General features: G+C 44.4%; 2 protein-coding genes across 2 annotated transcripts in view; both read left to right on the top strand.

The window, feature by feature from the left end:
- The window catches only part of LOC134220720 (uncharacterized protein CG43867-like), an 840,013-nt gene that overhangs the window by 39,813 nt on the left and 782,592 nt on the right, over positions 1–17,608 (top strand).
- LOC134221444 (uncharacterized) lies at positions 6,321–7,805 on the top strand. The gene has a single exon (XM_062700634.1). It carries the CDS (start codon positions 6,321–6,323, stop codon positions 7,803–7,805), a length of 1,485 nt encoding a protein of 494 aa, XP_062556618.1.

The raw sequence follows: 17,608 nt of genomic DNA on the forward strand, positions 1-17,608 counted from the left end.
CCAAATCTCATCTGTACTCCAGATGATTTCATCCCGAAAAGCTTCCTCACTGACTGGTTCCCTGCATTCGTCCGAAACATAGATATCTGTTTTGTCGAGTGCGAAATCTCAACGGTCGGGTGTGGTGGCTCCTTATTGCCGCCAGACGCCACTCGACATTCGCACAGCAAGAAAAGACAGAATAAATTTTCCATCCCCCGCCCCCACACTTTCCGGACTAGATTGCTGCTGCCCTGATGCAGGCCAACGGAAAATTATTAGGTAATTTTTTCCTTCGTCAAGTGCTCCGCTGCGATGTTTCTGCCAGAAGAACTAAAATGCCTTTTACCACCGCGCCGTGCCGGTTTCCAACACTCGATGGGACACTTTTTCCACGGTGCCATTTTGTACGATTTATTTTATTGCGATGACATTTTAGCTGTGTTTTTGGTGCGGATTATCTGGGTTGTATATTTCCTGCACCCACCCTGTCTTCTTGTTCCTCCGTGCTCGCACAATGTCATTTGTCGTTCAAGCCATCTGATGCAAGTCCGCCGGAAACAGTGCTCCTTAGTGGGACCACTTCGTGTCCTGTCTGTTCGGTCCCGAATGCACTCTTTCACGCTTCCGCTCTCGTCGCAAGTTCGGACATAAGGCGAGCAGCCTGATGGAGCGGAGGTAATTTTCAGAGCTGGCAACTAACGCTTTGAATTATTTATGTGATGGAATTTAGTGCAGAGTGCGACCATCCAGCAGTAAAATGTCCTTGGTAAGACTTGCCGGAAGTTACGATAATCGGTGCCGCGGAGTGCACTGACTGCTCTTGGTGGAAATCAATTTTGGAATTACATGTTCTCTGTCTGTAATGGTGTCATGCTTTGATGATAGAATCTGTTCGAATTTTAGTGCAATGTCGGGTTCTTGTAAATGGAAATAATGTTTCTAAAAAACTTCATTTCGTTTAATCGAAACACGCCTAAATTTTATACAATGCCAAAAATACAAGATGTGCCTTGAAGAAGCAATAGGAATATTATTCAAAAAGAAACGAATTTTCAATAACGAACTATATATCTGTTAAGACTGTACCTACAACATGTAGCGTACTTCATCTCAAATTACTAAACTCAATCGAAGGTTATTGATTCTCTGATATTCTGGCAAAAAGTTCGTTTTTGAAGTTCAAAAACTTTCAGTACAAGTTTATTGGTATGGAAATACTTGAATATTCACGGAAAATAAAAAAAAAGTCATTTCCATAGAACCAGTCTGGCAGACCTTCTCAAAGCCAAGTTAGGCAAAGAATAGGTTCTAGTACCCGTTTCTAAAGCATCAGAAAGATACAAATACCGCTTGGAGGATTATTCAGAGGTTTTTCAAGTAATTTCGTAATGTTAATGCATTTTATTATTGAAATGAGAATGGAAAATACAAATCATGTTTTCAACTCTAATAGTAATCCATAAATAATCCAATTCAAAAGCAACACAAACTAATTCTGCTAATGTCCTACTTCTGAAATCATCAAATTGTCATTGACCATGGAGAAGAAAGTTTGTATTGTGCTGATGCTCCTGTTTTCTGCTCAACTCACTGCTGGTGTAAATTCACGGTGGTCCAGAGATCTTGCTCCTTACATATCATCCGTGATCTTGTACCATGCCGAGCGGAAATTCGGTTGGTTCGAGTGCTTGTTCTACGATTTATCAGCTGGCTCCGATAATGGCCAGTTCGGAAGGCTGCTCAGTTCACCGTTTTTAACCAACGTCGTCAAGCTCGTGATAGACGAAAGATACAATGCGACTTATGACCATTTCATTCACAAACCTGCACTAGCCGTCGTATATCTGGGAGATCGTGATTTGCGACGCTCGAATTGTCCGCTTTCTGTGAAAGCTTTCTTCACTCTCCTCGAAAGTAACTCCAAGATGATTGTTCTACTAAACTTCGATTTCCTCCAAGGTGTCCTGACTATGCTGGGCAGCCTTCGATTCGATAAAGTTATCTATATTGGGACAAAGGATAATATATTCATGCAAATGGGGTTTGACGGACAAATTGACAAACTTTTCAAGGGAATGCCGCATCCGAATGGTTTGATACGTAGCAAAATTCGCAATACGTATGGAATGCCAATAATGTTTACCTTCAGATATGTACCGTGGCCTTCAGCAAAAATATGGTTAATGGAAACCGCACGATTTTTAAACACCACCCTGAAACCCTTCCCAAATTTATGTCCTGGAACTACATCAATTAATGATTGTATGGAACGGTTGTACAAAGCATCTTTCATCGATATAGCGCTTGACATGGGAGCTCCAGGATTGATCGATGGAAACAACTATCGTATGCTCATCGGGAGTCAGCTGAACTATCAAGTAATTATAGTACCTCAAGGAAGGCCATTCAATGCGATTGAAGTATTTACGAAGCCATTCGAATGGAAATCGTGGATCGTGCTTTCCCTGCTACTACTATCGATGGAAATGATCAGTTTAGTGTTTCCCATGTTATTCAAGAACGATCCAATTCTGCTCTCACTTTGCGGCTTTGAGAAGTCTGATTTGCATCGGGCCAGCACTAAGGAGAAAATGGCACTACTTCCGATGGTTGTGTTCTTTTTTCTTATGTGCAATGCGTATGAGACGAAAATTATATCCTTCATGACGAACAAACCCTCCGTGGGAAACATCGAAACTTTGGAGCAATTGAAAAGATCGGGAATGAAAATTATGGTGGACATAAACGAAGATGACAATTTAGTTAACGACAGTCTGCTGGGTCCACAAATTATTCCGAGCCCAGCAAAGGATTACCAGAAGCCATTAGACGACAAACTGGCATACCTTAGTAATAATCTGGAAGCTCCGTGGGTAGTGCAGCTGCTGGGGAACTATGACTTCAATTTGCATCGTCCCAAGTTTGTGGTTATGAAGGAGTTGAAATCGATTTCGATTGCCATCTACTGGGTCAGTTTGATAAGTCCGTTCGCTGAACCGTTCTATTATACACAGAAAGTGTTTTTCGAAGCAGGACTGCTCGACAAGTGGAAGGATGATTATAATTATGAGATAATAATGAGCGACAGACGTGACTATATATGGGCAGATGTAGAGTCCTCGGGATTGTTAACGTTCAGCGATCTCATTTCAACCTGGGTTACGTTCGCTTGTGGTTTGCTGATAAGCTCGGTGGTACTATTGCTGGAGATACTGTGGAATCGGTTGTTTCGCAAGGTTTTAAAAATTTGTTATTTTATGAAGGTTCGTGGATTCTGGTTTTGATAGTGTGGTTTCGCAGCTTGATTTCAATAAATTATTAAATATACTATCTTAAGCTCTTTGTATTTTTATATCTACCACAAATAGGCTGACCAGATCATTTCAACGAAAAAACGGGACAAACGCAGTTACATGTAAAATTTCCAGGGATTTTTCACAGGTGCACAATAGGACAGCCCCATATAAAGACTACCAAAAGGTCAATTTTCGATTATTTCGATTAACCGATATATTTATAATCTGGACGGATTTGTTTTTTGAGTTTTTTTTTCGAAGGGGTAGGGAGCGGGGGGGGGTTAGGGCTGTTGGCTCGTTGTTACTGGCCCACCTAGAAATGATTTTTTTTGATTTTTGGGAAAATGAGCAGTTTTGCCTTTTTCCCGTTTCAAAAGCAACATGTTTATATATCGTTGCAAAGCTATTAAACAGGACTATGAAATAGGCCTAATAATGTAATAATAGATTCGGCCGGAATTTAGTTTTTAGTAGTTTTGTAGAAGCATATTTTACGTAATATTTAACGAACAAAACAGTTTGGTACCCCGAATACAACGTGGTAGAATTAAATGGAATAGTACTAAGCTCGTACCCCGCAATAAAATATCATGCACTACATTGTTAAATTTTTATGCTTTGAGGACCTTGAATAAAATTCTGCCCAAATTCACCATTTTATGAGATATATGAATTTGAAAAATTGCTATTTTTTGCCTTTTTCGTATACGTAGAAGCTATTTAATCGCTCCAAAAACATTTAAAAGAAAGCCTGAACACCCATAGAGTATACCGATCGACTCAGTTCGATGAATTGAGGTGATCTCTGTGTAAGTGTGTGAGCAAAAATTATCTTAACTCTTTTTTAGGTAAGTACCTAGTACTTACCTTAAACCGATTTACTCGCAACAAGTTTTATTCGTCAGAGAATGTTGTTCCATTGTTCCCTATCAAAAATTAGCTGAATCGGACTATGGGCCCAAAAGTTATAATGAAATTATAATTATAATGAACGAGAAAGACAACATTACCGCTAGGGGATTAGTCAGACTTTTTGGTAAACTTTTTTTTTCAAATTTCATCTGAGTTACTCAATAAAAATGGGAAGTTCAGTACCGCGATACACTTCAATAATGCCACTTTAATTGAATTTGGCGAAGAACACAATTTACGTAACATTTTGAGGGGAAGATTATGTCTCAACGTTGCGTCTAAATGAAGAGAAAAAATCATCTTTCATTCAAAATGCGTTTCGCAGTGAGAACGGAACGGATTCAAAATTTACAATTTTGACATTACTACATAAGGAGTGTTGGACACAGAGTTCTCTCGTATGAATTGAGAGGACACAATTGCAAGTGTAGAGATTGCTCTTAATTAGTCATACTCTAATCTCAATATTCCATCTTCGAATGGACCTTTATATGTGCACGCTTGCTCTGAGCTCTTTAGTTATACTATCAGCCACCGAACAGACCGCACGTATCGCAATAAACCAATCGTACCTATATAATAGAAGTTTCTTTCCCACGTTCAAACCATCGCATGTTAGAGAATCGTCGGTTAATAAAGTGCTTTTGACTGCATGATAGAATTGTTGTAGTGCCATATCACTCCTCCGGGCAATGTGAAAGTGTATGACTAGACCTGTTACAGTGTCAAGAATTAAACCAGTTTTCCGGGATTAAAATTCAGCGATTTTTCGTGCGTTGGCAGAAACAGATAAAGGTGAGCCTAGACCTGCCCCAACATATTTCTGGTGCCGTGACCAGGATTGTGGGCTCCACCGCTTTCGCCATCTTTCACTCAGAATATCCCGCCGAACTGCACACGCGTTATGTGATGCCATCTCCCTATTGAATACTTCGCCATCGTTTTTGAGATAAAGGAAATCTACCATCAACATATTGCATGCTGTTGTCGCCATTCTGCATGCCTTATCGAAGCTGATTTTTTATTGATTCAAGGCACATTGAATCAAACACCAGGTGAAATCCTACTCACCAGCCGATTTCTTGTGTCGCGTGAGACACATTGCTCCTGTGTTCCGGTTTTTATAGAATACAAGGCATTTCCAAGCCTTGGACCAGCAAAACGCTTCCACCGTCCCATCGAGCTGTAATGGCTGATACTCGCACCAGAGACCAACTGACGACGCGGAGGACGACATTAATCGCATCACTGGGTCGGTCTGAGCAGTTCGCAGAGAACTTCAACGCCGAACGGGATGGGCTCGAGGTACAAATACGGTTGGAAAACCTGGACCTGTTGTGGCAATCGCTCGAGGATGCGCAGACAGCTTTGGAGGACCTGGAGGAAACCAACGAAGGTAAAGCTTTAAATTTGCAATTCCGTGCTTCCTTTGAACCAAGGCTGTTCCGATTAAAAGCCAAACTTCAATCGAAATTACCGCCTCCTGTTATTTCGCAAGCTTATGTCCCTAATGAACCCCCTACTCGCGCTGTGTCCACTTTGGCTGGTTTGAAGTTGCCGACTATCTCAATACCGGAATTTGATGGTGACTACATGCAGTGGTTAACCTTCTTCGACACTTTCCAAGCATTGATCCACGACAACCAGGACCTTCCTCCGATTCAGAAATTCCACTATTTACGTGCTGCAGTTAAAGATTATCGAGACCATCGCCATTAGTGCTGCCAATTATCCACTTGCGTGGCAGGCACTGATCAATCGCTATGCCAATGAGTACCTGCTCAAGAAGCGACACTTGCAGGACATATTGGCATCCCTCGCATGAAAAAGAAGACCACATCTTCTCTTCATTCAACTGTAGAAGAGTTTCAAAGGTACACCAAAATCCTTCAGCAGTTAGGAGAGCCAACTGAGTCTTGGAGCACTTTGCTGGAGCACCTATTATGTATGCGACGACAAGATTCGGGCGTGGCAGGACTACGCAGAGACGGTTAACAACCAGTCGTACTCATGTCTTGTGGAGTTTCTTGACGCATCCGAGTCCTCGAATCTGTTTCCGTCAACCATTCCGCCCATCCTACACCACCAGTGTTTCCAAACGCAAACTATCGTAGGCAGATGCCCACCAAAATGTCATCGTATTCCACTACTGAAAACTCTGCTCCCAAATGTCATGCATGCGATCAGCAACATCTGCTAGTCAAATGTCAAGCTTTCGAAAGGATGTCCCTCGCCGATAGACTGCGAACCGTGAACTCTAAGCGATTGTGCCTGAATTGTTTCCGCCAAGATCATTTCGCGCGAGATTGTCCCTCCAAATTCACGTGCCGAGTTTGCAGAAAAAATCACCACACCCTCCTCCACCCTGGTCAACTTCCCAGTTACAGTAAACCCGCTGGCGAAAGTTCCCAGATAGCTTCCCAATCTAGACCAATTCAGCAACAAGCATCAAGTTGTAGGACCCAATCAAGAGTTTCGGTACAAACGGTGTCTAATTTGGATGAACCGACCATTGTTCAGTGCAGCAGCGTTCTTCGAAATCCCCAACCAACCATTTTTATGTTGACAACCGTGCTTCGTATCGTTGACGCCTATGGAAAGGAACATTTTGCCAGAGCCCTATTGGACAGTGCTTCGCAACCCAACTTGATGACGGACAGGCTAGCCCAACTCCTAAAACTAAAACGCGAGAAAGTAAACGTGCTTGTTCATGGAATCGGTGAGAAACCTGATCATGCCACTGATTCAGTTACCACAAACATTGTTTCTCGCAAGGGAAACTTCTCCAAAGATGTATCCTTCTTGGTGTTGAAGCGGATGATATCAAACCTCCCTGCGGAGGATGTACCAATTGATGACTGGCAGTTACCGAACGATATATTCCTTGCTGATCCCAATTTCAACCGCTCCAGCAAGATCGATTTAGTGATTGGAACCCAACACTTTTTCGACTGCTTCCCAACAACAGCTCGAATCAAACTTTCCGAAAACCTTCCGGAATTGGTCGACAGCGTATTTGGCTGGATTGTTGCTGGCGGTAGTCATCTTTTTCCGGCGAATCAGGAATCTGTCTGTTGCAAAACTACCACCACTTCCCTGTCCTCATTGGATGAATGTATGGAGCGATTCTGGAAAATAGAGGAGCTCGGGACTCGTTCCGCATTGTCGTTGGAAGAAAAGGCTTGTGAGGAGTTCTTTCAATCCACCGTAACACGCACCAACGATGGCAGGTACATTGTTGAGCTGCCTAAGCAGCCAAACTTTGATGCAATGATTGGCGAATCCGAGGCTACCGCAATTCGCCGTTTTGAATTATTAGAACGCAGATTTGTTAAGGACTCAAAGCTGAAGGAAGATTATGATCAGTTCATGGTAGAATACTTGTCGCTCGGTCACATGAAACTCGTTCCCGAAAACACTGTCGCTGACTCCATCGAATGTTTTCTTCCCCACCATCCTGTTATAAAGGAATCTAGTAGTACTACTAAAACCAGAGTAGTTTTCGACGGTTCCAGTAAAACTTCAACTTCTCCTAAAACCAAGCTCTATGTGTGGGACCGACTGTGCAGGATGAGCTGCTGGATCTCGTTGTGCGGAATCGGAAATTTCCTGTAGCCATGACAGCAGACGTAGAGAAAATGTACCGCCAAGTTCTGGTACATTCGAAAGATACTCCTCTGCAAAAGATTAAGTATCGATTCAATCCCACCGAACGTCTCCAATCTTACGAGCTTCTCACCGTAACCTATGGGCTTGCACCTTCGTCTTTTCTTGCCACTCGAGCCCTGCAGCAGCTGGCCGAAGATGAAGCTCGCATGCATCCAATTGCAGCTCCAATCGTGAAGAAGTCATTCTATGTAGATGATTTCATTGGTGGCGCAGACTCTATTGCTGAAGCTATTGTACTGCGTGAGGATTTGACCAAGTTGTTAGCCAAAGGAGGATTTCCCTTGAGGAAGTGGACTTCTAACAAGATAGAGGTTCTACAAGGGCTTCCTGCTGGTCAGATTGGAACCATCGAAAACCATCAAAGCGAACAATTCTATCCGCAATATCCCGATTATTTGATCCGCTCGGCTTAATTGCACCGGTCATTGTACGAGGAAAATTGCTAATCCAGGAGTTGTGGTTGGTAGCGTGTTCCTGGGATGAAGAAGTACCCAACCATATCAAACTAAAATGGCACAATTTGTACGAGCAGCTCCCGACGTTGTCCAGTTTTCGCATCGATAGATACGCCTTTCAACCACAATCTTCTGTTCAGCTGCATTCCTTTGCAGATGCTTCCGAGGCTGCCTACGGTGCATGTATATACGCCAGGAGTGAAAACGCCGAGGGCCATGTTCGGGTTCAGCTTTTGGCAGCCAAGTCCCGTGTTGCGCCATTAAAAAGACTGTCCATACCAAGACTCGAATTAAGCGCCGCCGTAATTGCATCTCAACTGTTCGTCCGAATTGTAGAAGCCCTGCAGATGAACATCGACGAATCTTTCTTCTGGTCCGATTCAACGGTGACCCTACAGTGGCTCAGTTCTCCCCCCAGTACATGGAAGACCTTTGTCGCTAACCGTGTGTCTGAAGTTCAAACGTTAACCCATGGATCACGGTGGTATCACATTTCTGGAATAGAGAACCCGGCCGACCTCGTATCTAGAGGAATGGAAGTCAGAGAACTCGTGGAAAGCAAATTGTGGAAACATGGTCCTGAGTGGTTAAAACGTCCGAAATCAGAATGGCCGATTCGCACCTGCGATGAAGTCACCGAAGCCGAGATTGAGCGTAAGGGTGTAGTTGTTGCCGTCACAAATATAACGCCGTCGTATAACTCGATATTCGCAAGGTACTCTTCTTTTTCTCGTTTGACGAGAATTGTTGCTCTTTGCCAAAGATTCCTGTACAACGTACGCATCAAGTCCCGCACGCAATCAACCAATGCCAATCCTTGCGAATTCCACTCGCTCTCAGTAGCAGAACTATCCCAGAGCTACACTAGTTCGACTAGCCCAAGCCGATAGCTTCCAAGAAGAACTGCGCGACCTGAAAGAAAATCGACAGCTCTCTAAGAAATCATCTCTAAGGTTGCTGAGTCCTTTTATTGACACAGAGGGGGTTCCCAGAGTTGGGGACGATTAAGACTATCGGAACAGCCATACATTTCCAAGCACCCAGCCTAGCTCCCAAGTTTCCATCCTTTAGACAAGCTCATTGCCAAATCATTCCACCATAAACTAATTCACGGTGGCGGACATTTGACCCTGTCTGTCATGCGAGAAGAATACTGTCCGATAAATTGAAGACGTCTCATATGGAAGTATCATCAGAAATTGCTTCCAATGCGCCCGAGCCCATCCCGTTCCAGCACGTCAGCAGATTGGGCAGCTTCCAGCCCAAAGAGTTACCGTAAGCAGACCGTTCGACGTCACTGGTGTAGACTACGCTGGACCTCTATACCTTAAGGCTAGTCACAAGAGAGCTGCGCCAACCAAGGTCTACATTTGCTTGTTCGTGTGCTTCACGACGAAGGCGGTTCACCTGGAGTTAGTTGGCGATCTCTCCACACCGGGTTTCATTTCTGCTCTACGACGGTTCGTAGCTCGCCGAGGACGTCCAAGTCATCTGCATTCCGACAACGGAAAAATTTTTATCGGGGCAAAAAACGAGCTACATCAACTTTACCGAATGCTCACCAGCAAAGCGGACACGGACTGCATTACGAACTTCTGTGCGACAGACGGAATAGTTTGGCACCTGAACCCACCGAAAGCTCCGCACTTTGGTGGGCTTTGGGAGGCCGCTGTCAAGGTGGCGAAAAAGCATCTCTATCGTCAGCTTGGTGCCTCCCGGTTATCATACGAAGACCTGTCAACTGTACTTATCGAAATAGAGGCCGCAATGAACTCACGACCCCTAGTTCCGATGACAGAGGACCCAAGTGATTTCTCCGTTCTTACCCCAGCGCACTTTATCATTGGCTCGACCATGCACGCTTTACCTAGCCCGAATGTACTCGATGCACGTTTGTCTCATCTGAACCATCACCAGAGACTCCAGCAACTGTTCCAATGTTTTTGGCATCATTGGAGAACTGAATATCTTCAAGAGCTCCAAAAGGATACTCGAGTATGCCGAGCCAATCATCGAATATTGCCGGGCAAATTGGTGGTTATTATGGACGAGTTTATACATCCCGTTCGTTGGCCTTTGGCCCGCATTGAAGCAGTGCACCCTGGGATGGACGGACTTGTGCGAGTAGTCACTCTACGCACTTCAAAAGGTATCTTCAAGCGCCCCATCACGAAGATTTGTCTCCTGCCAGAAGAATCATCGAACACAACGTAGGACAACAGCAAACATCCATATCCACAAACAGATGCGCATCACGACCGCTCTACATGATCATCGTAGTACTTAGATAATTGTTATTGAATTTTGCTAGAATTTATTATTGTATAAGGAGATCTATTTATCGAATTTGTTTTGATTTGAAATTCGTAGCTTTCAAAGGTGGCGGCGATGTTGGACACAGAGTTCTCTCGTATGGATTGAGAGGACACAATTGCAAGTGTAGAGATTGCTCTTAATTAGTCATACTCTAATCTCGATATTCCATCTTCGAATGGACCTTTATATGTGTACGCTTGCTCTGAGCTCTTTAGTTATACTATCAGCCACCGAACAGACCGCACGTATCGCAATAAACCAATCGTACCTATATAATAGAAGTTTCTTTCCCACGTTCAAACCATCGCATGTTAGAGAATCGTCGGTTAATAAAGTGCTTTTGACTGCATGATAGAATTGTTGTAGTGCCATATCACTCCTCCGGGCAATGTGAAAGTGTATGACTAGACCTGTTACAGTGTCAAGAATTAAACCAGTTTTCCGGCATTAAAATTCAGCGATTTTTCGTGCGTTGGCAGAAACAGATAAAGGTGAGCATAGACCTGCCCTAACAAGGAGCTTTCCGAGCCTTTTAAAAAAATCCTATCGAGTTTCTTGAAAGGAGGCTTACGAGCCTCTCGAAAAAAGGCTTGCGAGCCTCTTGAAAGGACCTTTCGAAAAGAACCTTCAGAGTCTTTTGAAAGTAGGCTTCCGGGTCTCTTTGAAGGAAACTTCCAAGCCTTGAAAGGAGGATTCCGAGCCTCTTGGAAGTAGGCCTTCGAGCATCTTGAGTCTCTCAAAAATAGGCTTCGGAGCCTTTTGAAAGGAGCTTTCCGAGCCTTTTGAAAAGATCCTTCCGAGCCTCTCGAAAAGAGGCTTCCGAGCCTCTCAAAAATAGGCTTCGGGGCCTCTTGAAAGGAGCTTTCCTAGCCTTTTGAAAAGAATCTTCCAAGCCTTTTGGAAGAAGGCTTCCGAGCTTTTTGTAAGAAGGCTTCCGACTTTCTTGTAAGGAGCCTTCCGAGCTTCTTGAAAGAAGGCCTCCAACCCTCTTAAAACGAGGCTTCCGGGTCTTATGGAAGGTAACTCCCAAGCCTCTTGGAAGGAGGCTTCCGAGTCTCTGGAAAGGAGGCTTCTGAGCCTCTGGAAAGGAGGCTTCAGAGCCTCTTGAAAGGAGCTTTTCGAGCCTTTTGAAAGGAGCTTTCCGATCCTTTTGAAAAGATCCTTCTGAGCCTCTTGAAAGGAGGCTTCCGAGCCTCTCGAAAATAGGCTTCGGAGCCTCTTGAAAGGAGCTTTCCGAACCTTTCATAAAGACCCTATCGAGCTTCTTGAAAGGAGGCTTCCGAGCCTCTCGAAAATAGGCTTCTGAGCCTCTTGAAAGGAGCTTCTCGAGCCTTTTGAAAGGATCCTTCCGAGTCTCTTGAAAGGAGGCTTCCGAGCCTCTCGAAAATAGGCTTCGGAGCCTCTTGAAAGGAGCTTTCCGAGCCTTTTAAAAAGATCCTATCGAGCTTCTTGAAAGGAGGCTTCCGAGCCTCTCGAAAATAGGCTTCCGAGCCTCTTGAAAGGAGCTTTCCGAACCTTTCGAAAAGAACCTTCAGAGCCTTTTGAAAGGAGGCTTCCGGGTCTCTTAGAAGACAACTTCCAAGCCTCTTGAAAGAAGGATTCCGAGCCTCTTGAAAGGAGGCTTCCGAGCATCTTGAAAAGATCCTACCGAGCTTCTTGAGCCTTTTGAAAACATCCTTCCGAGCCTCTTGTACAGTAATTAGCGTAATTGCTTCGATTTAATTTTGGACTGTATTCGATCACTTTCTCTACTATATCTATCTTCTCTTCGCCACGGATCTCTTTTGCGGTTTCCGTTCAATTCCTGCACTTTCTACCACTTAGAATTAAATCCCCTTTGACGCAGGGAGACACACGGCGACAACTGGCTGTTTCTTCCACAAGAAAAACCAAGAAAACAAACTATTCCGTGGGAAGGCAAACCGCTCGCGACGAGATTTTATTTCAACTGTTGTTGTTTATTATGTTGCGCATAAACATACTGGCGGAAGGGTTGCCAGTTTTACTGATTCAACTATTTACAAAATATGTTTGCGCACGATGGGTAATTCAATGATCAAAATTATGTACAACGAGAGTTTGATCTGATGATCACGACGATTGTACCCGGTGCCAAGTACAACGCAATGATTGCAGACTGTTTCCCGTGGAGGTAGTGTGTTGGTGTAGGTTGAAGTATAGATGGAGATGGTCCTGGAGCTGCAAGGAACGACAGCTGAATATTCAGAGGGTTTCCGAGTGATGAAAAAATACTTAACTTGTGTTAAGTCTTGGCCACGAGATTTTCATCTACGGGGCAAAGGCTTGTTTTTTTAGAGATGCTCCAGGAACAGTGCTCGTTTCCCCCGAGCTAGGGCCAAACTGAAAGTCTGGCGGTCATTCTCGTTGATCGGCTCCCATTGAAGATGCCGATCAATTATTGAACGCAGGATCGAGCGGGCGAAGGCGAATTCTTACCGGATCAATTTCCGTTGGAAGTAGACACAGCTTAGATACTGCACGATCTGACGTCTCGGAGCTTGTTCGTACTGTTGCTACTCGAACTAGACCATCGTGGCCAGGTCTTATTGCCAAAATCCGGCCAAGTGACCACTTCTGTGGTGGTAGCTTCTCGTCCTTGAGTGCAACGATCGATCCAACCATAACGTTGTCCAGTTCTTCTGTCCAACGGTAGCGTTTCTGCAACGTTTGCAGATACTCGTTTGCCAACGATTCCAAAAATTGCGCGTCACTTTGTGCACTCTTCTCCATCTGGATAACCGATTCTCTGGAACCTCAGATAGATCGGGTTCCGGTGTGGCATTTAGTAGTCTACCCGCCAGGAAATGTCCCGGTGTAAGCGCCAGTTGGTCAAAAGGACTGTTCGGCAACGGTGTAATTAGCCGCGAGTTTAACTGAGCTTCGACTTGAATCAATGCAGTAATGAACTCCGTCTCGGTGAAGTGTGCGTATCCCATTATCTTGCGGAGCAGATTCTTGGTGGACTTCACGCAGGCTTTTCATATTCCTCAAAAATTGGAAGATCGTGGAGGGATGAAGTGGACGTGTACTCCATCTTCAGCGAAAGTATTGCTTACTACTTCTCGGTGTTGCTGACACACGAATCTACGTCGAAGTTATTCCAGCTCCCGGTGAGCACCGACGAATGTCTGTGCGTTATCGCAATAGACGTTGAAGGGCTTGCCACGACGACCGATAAACCGGCGTAGACAGGCAATGAATGCTTCCGTTGTGAGGCTATCGACCAGTTCCAAATGAACGGCCTTTGTAGCGAGGCAGACAAATACTGAAATGTATCCCTTGACCAGTACGGTTCGTCTACCGTAATGTGCGCATTGTGTAACCGGCCGCCAAGACGAATAAGACCATCAACCAGCCGCGGGTGGAGAAATCTAAGCCTGGATCGGCGGTGAACTTGTTGGTTGTTGGTCAGACGGCGGTATTCGGAGGGGAAATGCTTTCGCCGAATGTTTTCCACGAAACGATGACACCACGAAGAAACGCGAAGGAGTCGACTGAGACTGGAGTAGCGATCGATGACATCGGCGTCTTCTACGACGACTGGAAGTGCGACAACCTTGCGTCTTTCCATCTCGAAAGCGGGTACTGATGCAAACGACGATTGTGGCCATTCTTCTTCAGCTTTCGAGTGCAGCACACAGTTCAAGTCTCAAAATAGATTGGCTCCCAAGTGGCTTCCGGGTCTCTTGGAAGGAAACTTCCAAGCCTCTTGAAATGAGGATTCCGAGCCTCTTGAAAGGAGGCTTTCGAGCATCTTGGAAGGAGGCTTTCAAGCATTTTGAAAGGAGGCTTTCGAGCTTCTTCAAAGGAGGATCCGAGCTTCTTGGAAGTAGGCTTCCGACTTTCTTGAAAGGAGCCCATCGGGCTTTGTAAAATAAGGCTTCCGAGCATCTTGAAAGGAGGCTTTCGAGCTTCTTGGAAGGAGGCTTTCGAGCTTCTTGGAAGTAGGCTTCCGACTTTCTTGAAAGGAGCCTATATAAGGCTTCCGAGCATCTTAAAAGGAGGCTTCCAAGCCTCTCGAAAATAGGCTTCGGAGCCTCTTGAAAGGACCTTTTCGAGCCTTTTGAAAAGATCCTATCGAGCTTCTTGCAGGGCCGGATTTAGACGGAAGGGGGCCCCGGGGCCGACAGCTTGTGGGGCCCCAAAATGTACAAAAAAGGTTGGTTTTGGTATATAATATTTGTGGGGGGCAGGGACAACTACTGTGCCAAAATAGCTCGCCTTGATGTTCTCTTCTTCTGGAGTCTTCTGGATTCTGGAATAGCTCTCTGGTGTGTGATAGGAAGAGGCTCAAGAGAGGTCAATGTGAGCCACCCACCACGAGTTTCTATCGGTGGTGACGAAATCGAGGTGGTTGAAGAATTCGTGTACTTGGGCTCACTGGTGACCGCCGATAACGATACCAGCAGAGAAATTCGGAGACGCATAGTGGCTGGAAATCGTACGTACTTTGGACTCCGCAAGACGCTCCGATCGAATAGAGTTCGCCGCCGTACCAAACTGACTATCTACAAAACGCTTATAAGACCGGTAGTTCTCTACGGACACGAGACCTGGACGATGCTCGCGGAGGACCAACGCGCACTGGGGAAAGGAAAGTGTTGCGTACCATATATGGTGGGTTGCAGATGGCGGACGGTACGTGGAGGAGGCGAATGAACCACGAGTTGCATCAGCTGTTGGGAGAACCATCCATCGTTCACACCGCGAAAATCGGAAGACTGCGGTGGGCCGGGCACGTAGCCAGAATGTCGGACAGTAATCCGGTGAAAATGGTTCTCGACAACGATCCGACGGGAACAAGAAGGCGAGGTGCACAGCGGGCAAGGTGGATCGATCAGGTGGAGGACGACTTGCGGACCCTTCGCAGACTGCGTGGTTGGCGAAGTGCAGCCATGAACCGAGCTGAATGGAGAAGTCTTTTATGTGCAGCACAGGCCACTCCGGCCTTAGTCTGATGATAAATAAATAAATCTCTGGTGTGTGTTCAACTTGTTCTGGCCAAGCTGGGTTGCAAACCGAGGAAACCTCTCATTGAACATCTCCAGCATCGTCGTTCTGCCAGACATATCCGTCTCCATACTGGTGCAAACGTAGTAGCAACGGATCACATACTGATTGATCTCCCTTGTCCACATGATCCATTGCCATATATATTAGTAGCAGGCGGCAGAGTGTGAAATAATCGAAATTTTTTGGTGAAGTCCGCCTTTCTTCAATTGTCAGTTCACTTCCAGACACATTCATAGTCGGCTCTGGACAGTCAATATTCAGTTGAATATTAGTCATTGAATATTTATGCACATTTTACAAATTGATAAATTATCTGAGGGGCCCTCCTTAGCCGTGTGGTAAGACGCGCGGCTACAAAGCAAGACCATGCTGAGGGTGGCTGGGTTCGATTCCCGGTGCCGGTCTAGGCAATTTTCGGATTGGAAATTGTCTCGACTTCCCTGGGCATAAAAGTATCATCGTGTTAGCCTTATGATATACGAATGCAAAATGGTAACCTGGCTTAGAAACCTCGCAGTTAATAACTGTGGAAGTGCTTAATGAACACTAAGCTGCGAGGCGGCTCTGTCCCAGTGTGGGGACGTAATGCCAATAAGAAGAAGAAGAAGAAGAATTATCTGAAATCTGAACACGTTTCAAATGAGTAAAGTAATTTATCACACAGGACGGAATCCGATTTTCATCCGCGAGGCACTTTCAACGGTAAACATCAACATAAACAATGTTAATAATGTTTTTTTCTGCACACAGTAAGCACACTCAGTGACAGTTGAATGAATGAGTTGGTGGAGTAGTCGTCTGACTATGTCATTCTATGTTTTGAATATTCATGCAATGTTTGTCAAAATTCGGGCCGAAGTTCCTTCATGAAGATGAATATTTTAGGCTCTGGCAGGCGGCACATTATTGAACATAATTTAGGTTAATTTTTTTTTAAATAATAATAACTCAAAAATTAGCTGGCTCTATTTTATGAAAAGCAGTGAATTTTTATGTTCAACAACCTTATTCTAAAACAAATTTATGCAGATTGATGATAAGATTTTGTATCGTACCACATACTGATTCGTGATTGCTTGGCTTGTGTCGGTGTGCTATTGAAATTTGATTACCAACTTAAAACAACAACAACATGATTTTAGTAAATCTGGTTGTGATATCGTCATGATTTGAATTCTGATGATTTCAAAATAAATTCTAGGTTGGTTTTGTTTCGTCAGCAGTGTCATAGAATTTGATGAAGTCCTTGTCAAGTTCTGCTCGAATGTACACTTATTTTTCATCATCGATGGTCCCCATCGAAATGATATGAAAACGAAAGGGAACAAACTTCGTGAACAAAATACCCGGTATTATCAACAACCGAAAAGCCCCGCGCAATGGATACGTTTGCGTACGTTTTTACAGTTTTTTCGTAGTCGAATTTCTGGTTGTTAGATTACGATGGGATGTTAAATACGGTACGTACACACTAACTTTTTCTTTCTCGAGCTCGGCAAAATCGGGCACCGCTGTAGCTCAGTAAATTTCAGAACTGAACTTCGGCATAAAATTTGGTTTATTACTGATTTTCGGCATAATATTTACCGTATCTCAGCAACTGAAACGTCACTTTTACTGAGATCTCGGCAAAAATCATGTTTGCTGAAACTCGGCGGTGCCCACCTCGGGAAAATAAACAATAAATGCTGAGATCTCGGCGAAAAAAATGTGTGTGTATGGTCAGCATAACCACAAAAAATATCGCTTGTATCCAGCATTGACTGTGATCCTAAATAATTTGTTAAATTTTGATGAAACATCTAATATTTTGGCGAGGCAAAACGCCCTAGTGGGACTAACCTACAATGTACTACGCGTCACCACCAGGGATGCCAGATGATATTTTCAAATGTCTTCAAAGTCGTTTAAAAATGTCTTCAAATGTCTTCAATATTAAAGTTA

Source organism: Armigeres subalbatus, chromosome 3, assembly GCF_024139115.2.
Source record: "Armigeres subalbatus isolate Guangzhou_Male chromosome 3, GZ_Asu_2, whole genome shotgun sequence".
Taxonomy (NCBI): domain Eukaryota; kingdom Metazoa; phylum Arthropoda; class Insecta; order Diptera; family Culicidae; genus Armigeres; species Armigeres subalbatus.